At 39.3% G+C, this 19,658-nt stretch overlaps 1 protein-coding gene across 19 annotated transcripts in view; it reads right to left on the bottom strand.

Annotated features, from left to right (window-relative positions):
• Positions 1–5,637: 5,637 nt before the first annotated feature.
• The window catches only part of LOC125764283 (TLD domain-containing protein 2), a 109,113-nt gene continuing 95,092 nt past the window's right edge, over positions 5,638–19,658 (bottom strand). For 17 of the 19 annotated variants that reach the window (XM_049428370.1, XM_049428371.1, XM_049428379.1 and 14 more), the window contains 4 exons: positions 9,829–9,950; positions 9,598–9,757; positions 9,326–9,495; positions 5,638–8,804 (listed from right to left, as the gene is read on the bottom strand). In XM_049428370.1, the coding sequence (XP_049284327.1) occupies positions 8,669–8,804; positions 9,326–9,495; positions 9,598–9,757; positions 9,829–9,950 (588 nt within the window). In that variant the 3' untranslated portion in view covers positions 5,638–8,668. Of the gene's footprint in view, positions 8,805–9,325; positions 9,496–9,597; positions 9,758–9,828; positions 9,951–13,197; positions 13,961–17,485; positions 18,953–19,658 lie in introns of those variants that run through there. The other 2 variants (XM_049428373.1, XM_049428375.1) reach the window with 2 other exon arrangements.

Genomic DNA, 19,658 nt, shown 5'->3' with positions numbered 1-19,658 from the left:
TGTTGAAAAATCATTTTGGGACGTTTTTACGCATACGATTATGGGGCAATGTGCGCAAGTAAAGAGACGAACAACATTTTACATTTAAGTTGGATTACTTACTCACATTATCGATCGTGTGTTCCAATGCTACTTTTTTCATGGATGGATTAAAATTCCAATATTTTAGAAGTATTTATTTTATGTTAAATAATACAATACCTACCCGTTATAATTTAATCATCCCTTATTTCTTTCGCTCGCCGGTACCCAAGTAAAACAAGAAATAACACATTATTCATTTTATATATATATATGTATTCACGTATGTATATGTATATATATACTTTTATTTACTTTTTCTCTTATATTTTCAATAAATTTTAACGCTCTGTTTCTCTGACTACTAACTTGGTTTCGTGTGTTCTGCCGAGCTGCACTCAATCCGCTAAACAGTGACATTAAATTTTCACTAAATTTTTCTTCCACAATTCGTCATTTGTTTTCATTTCTTTTTTTTTTGCACAATGCAACAAATATGCTACTTATCTTATGTGCATATGCCTACGGTTTGTTTACTTGCATCTAGGCGCCAATTTTATGTTGTTTTGTGTTTTGTCGTGTATGTGTGGCTTGTATGTTGATGAGTTGAAGAATGCGCTTTTTTGGTGATGAATTTTTCTTCTGCTTGTTTCTTTGTTGTTTTGTTTTCGGCAAACACACATGCACGGCGCACACATTGCTGCACTAATTTAACATCATCATAAACACACGTACACCGAAACATACATACATACAGATGCGGATCTGTAAAAGGCTAAACATGTCTCTGTCACATGGCTTTACTTGAAACAGGTTGCATAAAATAAATGAATTTATCGTTTCCTTCTTTACTTTTTTGTTTTTGCTTGTTTGGTTTGTTTTTGGGCCACCTTTTTTGTCTCGTCCTCAACCTGGCTAATGTGTGTGAGCAGTTTTTCTTTACAAAATGGTTTGTTACCGTTTACTATCAATCAGTGGAGTTAGTAAAGCGGCTGGTTACACATATGGTTGGTTCATACTGTCGTCGCTTGATACAGAAAGTTAAACAAAAGCTATAATTTAACTTCTTTGCTTTTCTATCGTTTTTTCAACCTTTTCCCCTGGTTTTTTTTTTGCGTACGAGTAAAATGCTTCTTAGCTATAGCGTCTCTTTAGACCTCCTTTGTTGAAGGATCTCGTTGCGATAGTGTTTATCCCGTCTGCCTTACTGCCCCAAAAAGCAATTGTTTCAAAAATACATCTTTTCTAGTTTTGTTTTTCTCACCCAACTCATCGATACATGGTTGAATCAGGAGCGAAATGAATGATTTTTATGATGTTCAGGGATTTTTTTGTTGTTGTTGTTGCTGTTTTCGGTATGCATTATTGTTATAAATTTGCGTAATAATCTTTTCTAGCTTCCTGGTTTTACGCCTGTCCTTACGCCGGTTGTAAATAGAGTGCCCATTATTAAGCGTTAAATGTATCTTTTTTTTGTATGTTCGAGTGATAGTGTTTTGTTTAATTTTTTTCTTCTTGTTTACATATGCGGCAACACACACACAGACGGGGTCTGAAGGTAGCCGCAAAACGCCTAAAACACGCACAAACAAGAATGATTCGCTAATCAATAATCAACAATGAGCTAACAACCTGGAGCTAGAGTTTTGGGGGAGGTGTAATAATTTTTTTTAATTCTTCTCTCCATGGATACTTCTTTTTTCCCATTCCCGGTGACGAGACGGTGTGGAACATGGTTCACACTAAACACGTGCTAAATTTTTTGCAATTGATAATCAAAACGAAACGATGCCGAAAGTTTTCCTCATCAAATACAGCGTATTAATTGACTGTGATAATTTGATTTTGAGTGATTCGTTCATATATTAATTGAAAGCTTTAGCTATGGAAAGCATTTTTCGGTGTTGATATTGAATTTTTGAAATTAAATTCAGTTGCACGTGTTGTGCCTTTCACGTTTAAACCGAAAGGATATCCTCACCAACATCGAAGTTGGCATTGCAACAGATTTTAACATCGTGCATTTATACAGACACACACACACACACCTACATATAACAACACCGCGATCAAGTAGGCGGCGACACTGATAGTACGCAAAAAAACACATCCTTAGCGCTCATCAGCGACTTCGTTACAATGTTTAAGTTGCTGTTGCTGTTTTCTAATAATTTTTTTTTGCAATTTCTCCTAACTTTTTCTGTAACACGCAGCAGCAGTGAACAATGGTCAGTACACAGCGTTGGCGTAAAAATAAAACTCAAACAAACATTAGCAAATGAAAGCAGCATTCAGATGCGTTACCAATTCATGGTTTCTTGTTGTTCACATCTATCTGGTCGTATTGTTTTGTTTCTTCTATCTTTTTTTTGTATTATTATGAGTTTTATGCTGTTATTTTTCAAGTATTCAACATTTAGAACTTTTCGTTCCACCTCTTTTTTCCTTCATACGAGATCTCATTCTTTCTCTTGTTTGAAAGTTCGCTTTCCTTCTTTATCTTTATGCTTCTTTTGCGCTACTTGAGTGTTTATAGTTTAATGTGTTTTTTTTGCTTGCTCGATTTTTCTTTTATTATGTTTAATATTATTATTCCAGTCTCTACGTTTGTAATTGACAGAAGTTTTCTTCTCCGTTCGCGCCGCATACACTCGTTCGTTTTGTTTTTTTCTGCTAGTACTGGGAATGTATTTTGTCAAGTTAGATTGTTTTTTTTCCTTTTCTTCTTCTTTTAATAGGTTTGTATTTATCGTTTTAGTTTTTACTTTGTTCGAGTTGCTTCCCACAACACAAATATGCTTTCCTTTTTTGTTTTTCTTTTGCAACATTTCACTAACATTTGTTATTTAATTTCGTTTCTGCTTTTTCCTCTTCTTACATATTTTTAAACCACTTTCCTTTAGGTTGATTGGTATTAACTTTAGGGGGATTTTTTGAGTTTTGTCATATGAAATATATATGTATGTAATATATGTTTATCAGTGGGCTATATCTCAGTAGCACTTCAATAATATTCTTCTATAATATAATTCGCAATATGATTTTACCGTTGTGGATGTGTGCGTGTGTGTATGTTTAGGAATGTTTTTTTGTTGTATGTATGTTACCATTGTTAAATAAGTTTAAGTCGCAATTTAATACGACATCAACGAATGAATTGTGTTTGTGTGTGTGTGTGTACAGGTGGTGATCATAAATTGAGCTACCTTCAACAGCTCTTCGTCACACTAATGGTAACACGGTACACGCTTTCGCTGGCGCGTACACTTTTAGTAGATTTTGCTAGAGCTTTTCCGATCGGTATACGTGTAAGAGGTTTTTTTTGATAGAAAAGAATCATCAGGTTCCCACGGTGGTGGGAAGTGGTCGCTAGTAGAAAAAAACAGGGACACAGCTGATGCCCATCCTTTTTCATTTACATAAACCACCCTTCCGCTTCGTTTGTTTTGTTTCGTTTTGCTTTGCTTTATGTTGATGAGCATGACCGTTTCACGCATCCGGGTATTCAAACTTTAATTGGCTAAAATGTGAGATTGTTCTCAAAAAAGTACCCAGCCCCTACTACCCTGGGGGAGGGCTCGAGGATTAACAGACTCCTGTAGAAATGTTCCGTTTTGACTAAAGCTATTAAGTATAGCGCAGTTGGTTATCCTTTTTCCTGGATTGGTGCTTAGTTCAGTATTAAATTGCATCTTTCTGTAACAAATGTTGTTCGCATTGGTTTTTTTTTTTGTGTGGTAAATTCGTTCCGCTCAATCCAAAGTGCGCTTTTCCGCCACCCTCATACTGATTAATGCAAATTTGATTCGAGATTCGAGTTTGAGGGTGTGTTAGAGCATGAATGTGTGAGTGTTTTTTTTAAATGTATTATTAAAGCATCCAAACTACCAACTCTTCTCCTCTCTTCCCATTTTCCGCAGGTGGTTTTTGGGCCAAGCACACTTAGTAGAGCTATGCTGCCAACAAGCACAAGATCGTTGACTCCGATGTATGAAAATCACGTATCGATAAGTTTTAAAGCATCAGGCGCATATCCCGTGATTATTGTGTTGGTTCAGGTTGTCGATCATTGTCTATCTGTTTTAATTGATCCGCACTTTCTTCATCATTCGCTTCACTAAGGAGCATCCTCTCTGCTCGAACGCTTGTTTTGCTTCCTTTTTTTTTTGTTTGTTTGCTAGCGTCTAGAAATGAGGTACGATAAATGTATCTAAAATTTTCAAAAACTTCAATTAACGATCCTGCATTTGTATCGATCCTGCTACAACACACGATGTGTGAGTGTGTGTGGGTATGTGTGTATAATATATCATTTCATTACATTTTTAAATGTTTTGTTTCATTCATATCGTTATGTATCGCTTGCTCCCGGGATAGGTTCACGCATTTCGGGTGATTGTTCTAATACACTACACTTTCACTAGAGGATCGAATAGGATTATGATCGTATTTGTTTTTTTTTTTGTTGGGATTTGTGAGTCAGCACATTAGCTAAGTAGTAAATTTAATGCTGGGTTTAGAATGACATAGAAGGATAGGCAATTCGGGGGGTTGGGAGAAGAGAATTGATAATGTTTTCTATTTCTCGTTCCACCCGACAGCAACTTACAATTTCGTTTGCTACATCCTACCATTTAACAATATGAACGTTTAGCATTAGCATCTAATTCTTCACACGAACCACTCACAGCAGGATGCTCTTTCATTTTTGCACTATTGTGTGAGCTGTTGTTGTGTGGTGTGTGTGCGTGTATGGGATCCAAAGTTAACGAGTGTTTCTAGTGTTTGTTTTTTTGTTTTACTTCTGTACTCCCTATCACGGTGATGGTTGTGTTGGGCTGCAATAAAGTGTAGAAAAAAAGATATTAAAAAATTATAAAACTCGGTGGCAAAAAAAACAAAACAAAAATTCATAAATACCTTTTCCATTGATAAGTTTTCTTTTTGCGTGTGCATTAGAAGTGTAATAAGGATCTAAATAAAAGAATAAAAAAACATACAGTTATAAAACAAACAAACAGGCAGTAACCATGTCTGGATGATGTAGCTAATAAGAGCTGTGATACACGTTTTCGGCTGTTTTCATTCGAGTTATTGGGACCATCAAATTGCTGTTGGTTCACTTGCTGTTTAATGTGTGTTTAATGGTTGTTTTTCGCATAATTTTTATTGTTTCAGCTCCATATAAAAACCGCGTCTTTCCTTCATTCATTAGTTCCTACCACACTTTCACTCACTTTTTCTCTCTCTCTTTCTCTCCCGTCGCTAGTTATTACAACAAACATACAAAACTAACATCAGTTTTCTGTATCTATTTTGTATTTTATTATAAGTAGTATATGCAGTCGCTTTACGCGACACATCCGTCTTACCAAACAGGTTTCTCCAACAAATAATTGTATTTTCACAGTATGACAGCACACACCGCGACTCCAACCTTTATATGAGTGCGAATAACCCGCCCTGTCCCATTGTTTTACTATTTCGGAATGATGAAAACATTCCTTTCTGGTATCGAAAAGATGCATGCAAACATATGCAACTATTAGCTGACAAATCAGCGTAGAAAACACAACACAAAAACCTAACAAAAAGATAAACACAAAACCAAAAAAATAATAATTTAAAATAAATGAATTTATTCGTCTGTGTCACATATGCGCACGGCTATAGACTTCTGGGTTTGTTTGCTGTCTTAAACATAAATTTGTTAAAATATTAACAGTGTTTGACTCGAGTAATCGGCTATACTAAACGTAACGTAATACGCACAAAACACTTCAAATGGGAACACTACTGATGGGAGAGGTTTGCCAACATAAGGTAGCCAACCAACCAACCAGTCTATAACCAATCTTACTAGGGAGCTTTACACAACAAAATACAGAAAAGTCGGCATGTTTAAAATAAATATAGAGCACTTGCGCTGAAGAAGAAAACAAACTGAAAAAGCAAAAAAAAAAACAAACAAAAACAAATATTTACTACCGAATGATGCGATATATTCACAGAGCAATGGAAATAGAACGGGAAAGTAATATATCACAAAGTGTCGAATAAAATGGGAATGCCCGATGCAGCATAACAGAATCAATATAACGCTATTTACAACGAAGGTAAAGATCACTTCGCAAAATAATGCAGATTAAGCAAAGATGCATGATTCAAAAACTATTTTCATCTGTTTGTGTTTTGTGTATTATGTGTGCTAATGAAGCTTTCAATGATCTTATCAGCAAGAGTTGTCTAATTTCTGTACTGAACAGTGTTCAGATGATTTGTTTTTTTTTGACAATAAGTACGTGAAGTACCAAACTTCACTAAGACTTCGTACTTTTGACGGTTTTTTGTACTACGCATGAAGGGAAGAAAAAAAAAATAAATATCGTCAACTTTCCAGGTTTTTAACTCACAAAGTTAAACATAGACAGAGCCGCAGTAAAATAAAAAATAACAAAACAGAAAATGACGAAAACAACACAGAACTGTATTAACCAAAATTTTCCAATGGACTTACGGTGATCTGTTTTTTTTTCTTCTCTCGTTTCCTTCTTTTATAATCCTCTTCGTGTTTATTTTGCGTTTTCTTCATGTTTTTGTAAATATTTTATCCCGTTTGTTACGAACATGCGCAAATTTGTAAGTGCTACCCCGAAAATAAGAACGCTTTTTGTTGTTTTCTCGTCTGAAAATGTTAAAAGGAAAGTTGACGATTAAATGAACGAATGTGATAAAGTGAGTTAACTCATAAAAATGAAATTATATCTTATCTTTTGTTTGTCTGTCGGTCGGTAATGTTCGATTCGCGTATTTATGTAAGGTTAAACAATAGAGAGGCTTATTTGTATGCTGCGGTCGTAAAGGGCACCTGCCCGAACTGTACCAAACTCTGGGATGAGGCAAACAATTTGTGGTCTTTTGTCTGCTGTACATTTTCCATCTGCGGAAAGCGGAGATACATTGAGCCAGGAGGATCAAATCATCCCATGCACAATCATGTCCAAATATTACCCATTCTAACAACGATTGGGTCAAGCGTGATGAATGCCACCACACCGATACTGATGGGAGTTACAGTTTCGCATACGATGCAGCAAGAGTTAGATTTTGCTTTTGAGGATTTTCATTTTTTTTTTTTTACAAGCGTTAATGATTATTACATCGTTCTGTCGCCGTATCTTGCTCCCTGGCGGAAAATGTACCGAGTAGTTGATCGTAACCACCAAAAACAGAAACAAAAAACACCCTTCCACAACAATTCAAGCACACAAAACACTAGGCGCCGTCTGAATTAGCTCCCACTGTCCTTTTTTTCATATTCTAATAAGCACCATCTAATACAAATGTTCTTTGAATGTTAAGAAATGTTCAGCTAATCGTGTGGGTGTGCTAATGCACCATCATTAACGGGTGATGATGGATACTAATTGTGTGTGTGTTTGTTTTTTTTTCGCGCTGTGTATACGGATTCCAAAGGATTGCATCTAGAACTTCAATTCAATCCCGATCCTTTGGATTTAGCAAGTAGTTTTTTGTTTTCTTCTACAAGCACACTATCACCAAACGGAAATGCCTACTAAAAGCAAGCCCTGCCGGCCACATGTTTCCGCAACACAATACAGTTGCGCGCACGTGCATTCCGCTCCGGTGATCTTTTGTTTGCCGCCAGCAGTACACGAAGGGGATGAGAAAAGGGGTCTATAATTTAACTATTATGGTCTTGTGATAGTTTTTTTTCTTCTGTTTTATAGATAATGCGTGTTTCTGTGTTGCAGCTCTTACTTTCTTTTCGCCCTACCACTCGAATACACATAACAACACGCACGCGCACATATTTGATACTCTTCATTACAATTTTCCTTTATGTTCTTTTTTTTTTTGTTTTGTTTTGTTTGTTAAATATATGTATATACTTCGCCTCATTTTCCTATAGTAGTTTCATTTCTATCGCTTTTACTAATTATATACTCCATGCTCGCTACATTATAACAACATTTACTTTTGTGAACAGGGAAACAAGGGAGTTGGGGGAGGGGAGAAAGGAAAAAAAGGAAAGGGAAGATGTTGTGGGAAACGTGTGTACGCCTCGTTTTAGTCTCATATTCTACCGTAAACGTCCCTTTTTTTTTGCTCTGCTCGCTTATTTATCACTATTTTAATTTGAATTCTGCAATTCGCTGCACCATCGGTACCGGGCATTTGCTAAACCTTTTCTCCTCATTCATTTATGCTGCCGACACGTGTTAGCGCAAAAGCGACCCATTTTGTGATTTTGTCCACACACTACTGTGCGCCATCACGGTTAAGCGGAGGTGTACTGAAAAGTGTTATCGCTCGCTTGGCGTCCGGCTATAGGTAAATCAGACTGTGTCTTTCGCCTGCACCATTCGTTTCTTTTTTTTGTTTTGTTTTGTTGGGATGAAGTAGAAACGCCGGCCGTTAATCCGGCCGATACGATTCATCCCGCAAATGGGCAATTTGGGAAAACAAGCCACATACGCTTGGGCGGGATCGTGTCACGTGAGGCGTGATGGTGACAGCACTGGGGACATGGTTGTGGAAACAAGTTCATAACCACAGTCCATTCTTTTTCGTTTGTTGTTCTTCTTTCCTGCTGCACATCCTAACGTGGCTAGGAGGAAATGGTTTAAACAAAGGCCCAACATTCAAGCGTTTTGATGACGAAATCTTCCTGCGGTGCCAGCGGTTCGTTCGAGTATGTACTGCAGTGTTGCGATCGACCCTGGTTAAGGTCCCCGTCAAGCCAAAGGCCAAATTTACCACTGAAAGCAAAAAGAAAAGAAAAACATGTGATCAGTTAATTCCGCCCGTTAAAGTCGTGTTTATCGCATTACTGTGAGGCTAGTCATTAACATCCCAAAAGCATACATGAGTCACAATCGTAATGGGTGTGTGATTGTTTCGAGGCCAACTCATGGGTAAAATATGTGACGCTCAAAACTGGTAGCACCCGTAACACCTTGACCAGCTCACGCGGTTTTTCCCGTTATCAACGTTAAATCATACACAAATCCTATCTCGTGATCTTCACCACCGCGCATCATCAGCCCAGATTCGCGAGGCAATACAAACAACAACAGCCCGGTTTTAAACCTGTGCGATTGTTGTCCTCTCTCCCTACTGTATCTATTCTTATCCCGCCTCTCGATTCGAGTATAATGGCGCCGTGGTTTACCCTTTTCCTAGCTACACTCGTAGAAAGCGGTGTACATTATTTGCTGAAGCTGATTCCCTTCTTATCAACACACACACATACCGACCCAGAACGAACGAGGATACTTACTCTCCGGCACCGATCGCCAAGCTTTCCGGGTTACCCTTGATGAAATACAGATTCTCACCGCTCCAATGGAACACCTTGAAGTGTGGATTAAATTTGTACAGCAGCGATTCACCTGTGCCATAGAAATGGTCTGACACATGCAGTGAGCAGGATGTAAGCGCACCGAACACCTGCGCCGTGGGGGTAACCGAAAAAAAATGGGAAAGAAAAAAATGGAACAATTGTTAGTGATTAAATGATGATGATACACTGGTATTTTCGCAGTTACTCACATTGTGGTCGGTATCTTCTATCACGATCAGTATGGGGCTCTCTAGCTTGTGCATCTTTCGGTAGAGAGAGTTCAGCGAAAAACCATGCTGCGATGTGCTGAACACGAGCGACCAGGAGTATCCTTCAGCACGTGCCGGCAGATGAGCGCAAAGCTTTTCTCTACAGGAATAATCGAAAATTAATGTTTCCAATTTAAATTATGCAGGTTATTATACGAACAACAGACTTACCTATGCTCCTCGCTGAGGATCTCCGTTTGTCCAATGAGGTCCGGAATCTGGAAGTCCTGATCGAACGAACCAGACGCAAACAGGGTCGCTTTTCTGTAGTCATCTGTGCTCATAGACAGAACCTGTCGTGATTGGGCAAAATAGGAGATACAAGATACACATTTAATATGGTTTGCGATAAGGATCCTTTTTCTTCTATGGAAGGATGCTGTTCTACACAACAAAGGCTTGCACGGATGGGTGATGCTAGAAGGTGTTGATGATTCATATCCCTAATCGGTATGATGCACAACAATGTTGGTGTGTGTGTATGTAGGTGGTGAGAATAATCAATACATTTTTGCTACTGTAACGATCTAACAACACTAGAGAGACAAGGCTGCGCTACACTCCTTTTGTCCAAGACCGTAATCGACAAAGGATACATCGTATAGTTCACTACAAACGATAAGAATGGCAAAGAAAATACAAAAAAAAAACACTTACACTAAAACAACGGTGTTGGGCAAATAGGCGTGTGAGATTGTTACGGGCAAAACGGTTTATGTGTACGTCACAGTACACATTTATTACTAAATTATTTTACTACATTAAAAACTGTGTCAAAACAAAAAGCTGAAGTTGGTACTGGACCTTATGTATCACATTTCTTACGATTCTAGCCAGACTGGTTACTTGGGGTTTGCATTGTTTGCAAAATAAAACCCCGTCTAATCTTGGGACAAGGTAACGAAGGTAAAGGTTTTTGTTTCTTTACCACCCTCGTTGGATGGGACAGTCCGTCGTAAATCACAGTTCCGTGTTACCGCATGCGTTGGTTTTCTGTACCAGTTACTGACGTTGTTACCATCTACCATTAAACACCAGGAGGGAATTTGTACTCCCTATGTCTGTGCTGCTTTTTATCAAAGCGACTTTGGGTGAGTTTATTTTTGAACTTTCCAGTAGCTGGGAAACTAGTTGACCAACGTCTCGACTGCTAGCAGGAGGAGTGTCTCGACACGTTTAGTGTGCAAACTTTAAGGTCAAACGAGGTCTGATGTGTGTCTCGTGATAGACGACACGCATCTATCTTTATTGTGATGTTTTTGTTTTTGCATAAATATTTCGTTTTGCGTTTTCATAACAACGGAATTGTACAGAATTGAGAACGGAATTGAGAACAATAATATCTGACAAACAACCTTTTTATTATCCAATTGCATCGCTTACGCGGTCACACTATGGCTCGATGCGTAATAATTAAGCATACGTAGATCGCTTTTGATCTTCTCCCTTTCCTCGCTCTATCTCTCACAACTGGCAGAGGAAAGTGATGCTGCCAAAACAATTCATTTTCCCCCTATTGTTTGTTGAGAATAGATGAAATGCTTCAAAACAGTATAGTGAAAAGCGTTTGTAGAATAGGAGAGTCAGTGTGCGTATGATTTAAATTGCCAACTGTTTACGTGAAGGTAATCTCAACAACAATAAAAAGCAAGAGATAGAGATTGAACAACCTTCATACGGTTATCTAGAGCTGCTAGAGTTCTAATAGAGGATATCAATATATAATTATATCATTAATTATATCAGATATCAATAAATAATATATAATTATTTTAGTACTTCTAGTTGAGAAATTATTCCGATCAAATTGTTTGGGAATGGGAAGTCCTCGCAATTAGAAATTACTAATACTACTTATCATGTATGTATTAAAGATGTGCACACTGAGTAAGAGTGAGTGTGTGAGTTCAATCATGCATAGGAGTTAATGGTTTCAACTCAGCATAAGGAATTTTTATGACTCTTTTACTTACTCATTTACTCTTCTACTCACTCACTCTATCTGCCGACTAATGACTCACTCCTTTCCGTATCAACTCACTCCTATTGAGTGATTTAAACTCAAAAAGAGTATCAAAACATTTACTCACTCTTATTGTGTGAGTTGAAATCCCAAAAGAATAGGTCATTCGTCGGCAGAGAGAGAGAATGAGTGAGCAAAAACGCCAAGGAGTGATTCATTAGTTGGCAGAGATAGAGTGAGTGAGTAAAAATCCCGACGAGTGAGTCATTAATCGGCGAGAAGAGAGAGTGAGTGAGCAAAACCGCCAAGGAATAATTAAAGGAATATTTTAGAGTAATATTTTTAACTCTCAAAAACTCTCAAAAAAAATTTAAACTCTCAAAAGAGTGAGTAAGAGATTCAAATCTTTATAACCACTCTCTTACTCTGTTTCAACTCTCTGAAAAGAGTGAATATTCTCATGTCTAGTATGTATGGATGTGAAATTATCCGAAATTAACAAACATCAAAAAGACGCATAAAACATTCAATTTCTTTATCACACAATTAATTATCATAGCAGTGTACCAGCTAATGTATGAAGTAACAATACAAAAGGCAAAACAATCTACAAATGCAATGGAATATATCATTACAAACGGCAAACAACAATGCCGTGGTATGGGCATAAATTGGCAGTTGGCAAAGTCCGGCTCGTGAGACCGCAATTGTTAGACGTCGGAAAGCGGATGGAAACTAGAACTCTTTGAACCACATAATCCGTCAGTTTCTAAACATTGTAAAACATAACTTTAGGATAAGATACAGGTATTTGATGAATCCACTTATAGACACGATCAATTCAGATTTTTTGACAAAATATATCATTGGACAATTGGCTCCCAAAATACCTCAGGATTCCAATGTATTTTTATATGTACATCTCAGGATTCCAATGTACTTTAAGTGAGAAAGTTGGTACCGTTTCTCGATCATTTTCACATTGAAGTAGAACATTTTCCTTCTTCCAGCTTTTGCAAAGTGAAATTGTTGCTCTGAAAAGCTTCAACAAAAACTTTATTTTTTTTTCAATGAATAAACTTCCTTCATATATTCCAGCACTAGGACATTCAGTTAGAATTGTGGGATTTCCAAAATTATCCATTAAATTAAAGTGTATACTTATTATTCAATACTTTGAACTGCACCAGTGCAGCACTTTGAACTTAAACTTTGAACCACCAATTACTACTTTATAACGCAAATTTTCATCAACCACCCGGTGGCGCTAGAAAGATCATTTAATCGTGCGATCACTTGTGTAACGATCGCATATGACGGTAGCTGTATGATCTGCCTAATGGTATGTTTTGCTGTCACTACTTTGTACCATTCCTGACATTTGCCAACACTAATCAAAGATCGTCCTCTTAAATTGCTCAATTAAGCTCATGTCTTAAATGTCGGTGTACGTGGATAAAAATGATCACGATGATGTAAACAAAATGGAAGATGAGTAAAGATTCGCTACTGTTTCGCTTGTATTTCCTCAGAGGAATGCATTATTTTCTTATATCTAAGGATTATGGAGTAAGCACCTTGTCACCATACGGAGCCAAATTCAGTAGTTCACACATTGTAGACGTTTTATGAGAGTTGTTATGGAAAGTGAAACCGTAACAAAAGTTGAACCCCGTGGAAAATATATCGGTCTTTGAACTATTTGCACTTGCACTTCGCTCTACTACTCTCGCACTGCTTTGCAAGCCAAATAGCAATGTAGCACAGCGGGTAGATGCACTCGGAAGATTCACTAAAGTTCACACAGCAGCTCACTAGGAACGACCGATAAAAAGCGGCAGGCCGCTGCCGTTGCACGTTGGGGTGCCGTTGCACTAGCGCATTTGGTTTGATACGATCTTTCCACACCCGACAGCCAACAACACCTTTTGATTCACCAAACGGGTTCGTTGCGTTTAATTGCTCTGTTTACGCACAAACGAGATCACACACCGTCGAGCGCGGTAGGTAAATTATGGTGTGTTTGTTGCTACAAGCTGCAACGGTTGCGCATTTGATCCGAAGTAATAAATACACACAACCTGCGACACATCCCACAGTTACACACTTCTGCGCATCGGATTGTTTCGATTTTCCCTTCTTTTTTCCGTTCTATCTCTTGCGGTCGCTTTTACATGCAAAAGACACACAGAAAAACGGGTTCAAACGAAACGTAAAAATCGTGCACAGTGCGTGTGTTGAATTCACACCTTTTTTTCTGAGCACGAAACGAAGCGTTTGCGGTACAATGCGAAAACGAACGGACGTCAGATTCACTACTTCCAGTTCGGTGGAAGCCTCGCACAAAACTAACGGCCGCTAACCGTGAGTCGCGCGAGTACGCGCATAAAATGCTTTGTGTACAGTCTCGTGTTGGGGAGGGAGAGGTTGCTCGCTTTAACGCCATCTACCCCCTTCTACCACCCCCGGGGGTTGCCGTCTTGCGATTATGGTCAGATCTAGATCCATCGCCCTTTTCCCTCTCACGTTGTGTGAGGTCGTGGATGCGCAAATGCACACATGATCGAACACAGCGAAATATGCGCTTTCGCGAGTAGAATTATTCTAAACGCGTTTCATACAACTTAAACGGTAAATCTTACTTCGCCCTAAAGGTTGAAGTGGATCTCTACTTTAGGCAAGGTAACGGTATCCGCCCAATCCGTTACAATGAAGGACATGAGAAGTTCCAAAAATTAAAAATTTATTTGTAAAGATTTTTTTTTAAATCCATTTCATGCAGGAACATATTCTTGGGCTGTGTTTATAGACGCACATTAAACACGTACCCATTGAAAAAGCATTTTCTCCAATAGCTCAATTTTCCCGACCATCATTTAATTCTTATCTGATAGTCTAATTAGCTTAAAGTGGCTCATTTGTCCAATCGCCCCGGTATCTTTTTGCTGTATAGAATTCGCGGACACCGGAGATAAACCGGAAGTGTGTTTGTAGAAGGGTGCGGCAACGGAACGACGGTTCATTCAATCAAACTGACGATGTGAACACTAATGGCAAACAGACTGACCGATTCTCTGCCTGGTGCCTGTATGCGCATCAGCACAAAACTTTGGCTTGCCACTTGACAGCAGCGGGCAGACAGGCCCGTCCATCCACAAACAGGTGATACACGTTTGGCATTGACTGAACGAGAATCCACCGAACGGAATGAAGCTCACACCGCCAACACCAACCTGAAGTTTCGGGCAGCTTGATGGCGGATGGGATGGTTCGGGGGGTTTGTTGCAAATTGGCAATTTTTGATCTCAGCAGTAACATTAACTATTTAGGAAGTCACGAACTAGTCAAGCTGACAACAGCAATGATGGCCCTATGTCGCTTGATATAAGTGTAGAAACTTTGGGCATATGCTGCGATGATAATCCATCAGTCTAAGGGAATCGCAGATGCTAAAAATATGTATGCTGGTAATGAAAAACATCTAAGATTAACCAGTTAATAACATTCGATTGATCATTCTTGATACACCGATTGCCAATAGGAAACAAAAAAAAGATTCTATCGTTTGCTAATTGTTTAACACATTGCATTAGCTTTTAGTGAATGGTTTATTCAAAGACATTTTAATTAGATCATACTAGAAACATAGACATAGAGCTAGTCGGAAGCCAACACGTCATCGAAACTGTGTTGTGTAAAGCTCATCCAACGGAAGTAAGCTAATTGATGCAGGTTTTGTTTTCAATTCAACTCAACCATTGCACCATTAAACAAAACTATTACAATGCGTCATGCTAGAGTGCGTCACAACGAACCCATTAATTGTTCGTGTGGTTGTTGGCCCCGTATGTGGGCGCATACACAACTTGACTAAACTGTTGCAAAATATTGTACGGATAGTTCTCGTTCAGCAAAAGCTTCACATGATGCACAATGATCTGTTTTATTTACAGCGGATAGAAGATGCTGCTGGTGCTTTTGCGTGACATTAAACCTGCACAATCGTCCCCCCTGCCCGCCCGGTGGGCATTGAAATCGATCGTCAAACGTGCCACTCCCGGGCGTCGTGGGAACAGTGGCTCATCCATACGTGTGGCGCAATGATTACGGATGGTAGCGATGCTTCGAATGATTTTCGTAGTATACATGAATATGCGATTTAGCTCACCTAAAAAAACGGATGAATATGATTATTATTATTATTATACGATGGTACGATCCTGATCTGTTGAACGCTCTCAGACGTAGAATTGAATTTCTCGCGTCACAGCAAAGATTTGTTCAGCAGCTGTAGAGTTCCTGTGTCTATGCTCACGCAACTCGCTTCGGGCGGCCATTGCGTGCACAGGTAAACCCCGTAACGGGTGAGTGACAACCGTTGCATTTTGTACGGAATATCCTGCTACACACGATCCATGTGTGTACGGTTACTGTAAAGACCTTGGGATCTAAACCGATACGAACTGATACGGAATGGGGGGTTTTCCCTTGCACTAATAAAATAGTTTCCCACCTATATATGAATGTGTTTGTACGGTTTGGCTTCTACTCTAGCTGCCGTTGCCTTCTAACTTAGTTTTAGCATGGAACATTTAAGCACCCAAGGCACCCAACGTCGTCACAATTTAAACACGGAACGGGTGGTTACAGTTACTTTGTCGTTCGCATGCGATTCATAAGAAGGGTGGAGGTTGCATATTATTAATGTAGAAACGCAACACTGCCCGATGCAAAACGTTCGAGTCCAGTGTTATTGCATCACACACCACCAAAAAGCGTTCTTCAGTGTCCCCAAAAGTCCCAACACCTGTAATTGCTCGATCGTTAGATACGTGTTATGTTATTAATTGGATCGTTGTTTTCAACTAATCACGATGCAATATGAGTTGCCCGGTGGCAACTCCATAAATCAAACAGTAGCAAGCTTACAAAACGCTCATCCACGATCGGCAGTCATTAGGAACTAATTGATCATCTGCTAGTTATGTTAGCTGGTCCAGGCTAAGCACAATCTAACCAAACGGTGGCGTGTTCAGCTAAAGTTACCTTGACGGTGGACAAGCAGTTGACACTAAGGCAAACGCCAAACTGTAAACGTTCTCTTGCTGCTGTAGGGATATCGTACAATACTGTACCATAGTATCTGACCTGTTAGAAGGACGTACAAAACGAACTCAAGGAAGTACATTTACCTTCTCCATTACATAACGAAAGCACCGAGAATTAGGAAAAGAAGAGACAAGAATGCACTATTTACATAAATTGCAGATAATTCGCCTACGTTCTACCATTTTTAATTAAACATTTCTTACTCCCCCCTTTGCTTTACATTCACGCAAGGGTAATGACCGCGGAGGTTCATCCAGATATGTAGCAAATCAATCCTGCTTTCGCTACTTGTGCAATCGGTAATTGGCGATCACCATATGGTCCTCGGTTCTGGTCCATTATCAGTAAAATGTAGAGTAATGAGATGGGTATGAAGAAGCACCCCCTATTGACCTTTAGAATGATTGGTCATGATCTGCACATCACTATACATGGGGCCCGTAATCTGCTATACATTACATTTTCTAAGAAGAGCGTAGGTTCGTTCTTGATTACATTTACTGCTCTGTTTTGCTCATCAATTGAATAGCATTTCCGTTGGGAATTTTCCGTTACCGAGTACGATCACGGATGTGATAATGTTGGAATGATTGAATAGGCCATGGTAAACTTTAAAAAAACAATCCTAAACAAGCTTGTCTCTAACAGATGTAAGGTCATTCCAACCATTAATAGTGATCATATCATAACAAATGTCCCGTATTTGTTTAGCAATGTAAGCATAACCGAAATTTTGCTGGCGCCCCATTTCATTACCGTGTGTAATCGATCGTCATCGTACTCCTCTTTGGGGGTCAGCAACGGATAGCCTTCCTCACCGGTGCCACTAACACCTCCTGGTACGATGGGTACGGTCGTATCGATGAGTGGTGGCGTAGGAGGTCGTGATTTGTTCACGATCGCTCTCCGGAACGGTATTAGGCGTCCCCATCTATAGTAAAGCTGTCGGCCCCAGCGTTTCGAAGCAAAGTAAACAGTGGCCGAAATGGCCACCAGCACAAAGTACCACATCACGATTGTTTGCTGCCCAGTTATGTTGCGATGAAACCAATTCTACGAGTACTTGCTACTTGTTGCTGGGAAAGTGATGAACAGCCAGGTAACGGGAGACGTGACCGTCACTTTTGCAGTTTAATTCTTTCCAAAAAAAAGCGCCAGAAGATAGCTGGGCGGTGTTATGTTTTGATGTTTATGTTTATGTTACGCATGACATGCTGTTTGCTGGGGGCGCTCATTGTCCGGGGGGCGGTTGCCGGTGGTGTGAATGTTTGCGTTGATGAAACCACTGCACTGGTAGTGGTGTTATAACTGCACATAAGGCACATAGGCACACGTGCCCACCATCATCGCTTATGATTGTATGCGCGTGTTTGTGAGCTTCACAACATACGCACACACACACACACACACACTTCTATCCGACAGTTGCTCTGCTAGTGTGTGCGTGCTTAGTGGTCATGTGGTTCCATACCACAGCTGTGTTTGTTGATTTCAGCTTTACTTGTTCCTCTCGTGGGGGGATGGTTATTTGTTACCAGCCGCGAAGTGGAATTTAAAAATATCGCTGACTATGTTGTGTCTCAAAGATGTTGTTTTTCTTTTCACTGTTTGTTCACCATCTGAACCAACACCATTCACTGAGGTTTGCGTGTTTCGACAGCAAATGGGGTGTCTCGTGACATATCAGATGCAACTAGAGCACGATGCAGAGCTTTTGCACGACATTTCTCCTTTTACGAAGGTGAATGTAACGGCCTCGGCCCACGTCTTGGGGAAAAGTTGTTTCTGCAAAAAACCGGTATTTTCTTTCTTCAGTACACTTGACAAAAATCTAGGCGTCGGTTTGACCGGTTTAGAGGAAATGTCATATGCGTTTTTTCACCGAGAACGGCGCACTTTAATACACACATACACACGGACAATTCAGAGAGAACAGCAAGTTTGCATGTTGCGCTTTACAAAAGGAATAATGTTGGCTCATTCATTGCACATTTAGATATCTAGTATTCACATTCCACAAAAAGGTGATTTGTTGTGTACACTATTGATTTTTAAGTAACAAAACTTTAATTTCATTCACATTCAATCACGGCAGCGACTGCCAAAAACACTCTCGCACACTAAACGTCACCAAACGGACTAGAATTGGTGGGCTACTTTTGACAGTCTCCTTGCTCCAGTGGGTATACCGGACATTCATAAGTGAGAACGAGAGAGCGAAAAAGAGATAGACAAATGTTCTCCGTCTTACAACACACACGCACACACACACCCCCCAGACATACATTTGCTTTCTCTCTCAGCTACTACACGCAAAAGCGTTTACAGTGTATGAACCAATCCACACCATTATTGCAGCTGTGTTGGTGTGTTGCTCTGTATTGGATGATTTTAGGGGAGACAGGAGCACAAATCCGAGCTCCAGTTTTATCTTGTGTTCCTTATTAAAGCGGTACTTAAAAAAATGGGGGAGAGAGTGAAGCTTTCAACATTGGCAAAACAAAAAGCTCTTCTGGACAAGATCGTTGGTAAATAAATTGCTTCGAATAAACGTTCTGCATTTTATCTAATCAAGCATACATTTGTGAATTGTTATCAACATACATATAATGCACACGTGATGTAAAACACGTGCTTTCTTCTCGTAATCATATTTTAATAAATATTTAACTATTGTTTGAGCCTTTTTTGCGAAACTTTATACTACACTTAACTACGTAATCAAAACAGTTCAAGCAACTATACCTAGTCGTGTGTTGTGATTGACAAAAATCTCTGCGTTTAATACCCCAAACGTTGATGATCTAGTTTCGGGCGGTTTTATGCTTCACAATCGAGGACAGAAAATGTGGTGATCCATAACACATGTTCACTATCAGGCCACATTATTACCGAGCGCGCTCTGAAAGACAACCCACTGTGACCTATA

The sequence above is a fragment of the Anopheles funestus genome, chromosome 2RL, assembly GCF_943734845.2.
Source record: "Anopheles funestus chromosome 2RL, idAnoFuneDA-416_04, whole genome shotgun sequence".
NCBI classification, from domain to species: Eukaryota; Metazoa; Arthropoda; class Insecta; order Diptera; family Culicidae; genus Anopheles; species Anopheles funestus.
The sequence above is the reverse complement of the archived record's forward strand: the minus strand, read 5'-3'. Positions and strand labels throughout refer to the sequence as shown.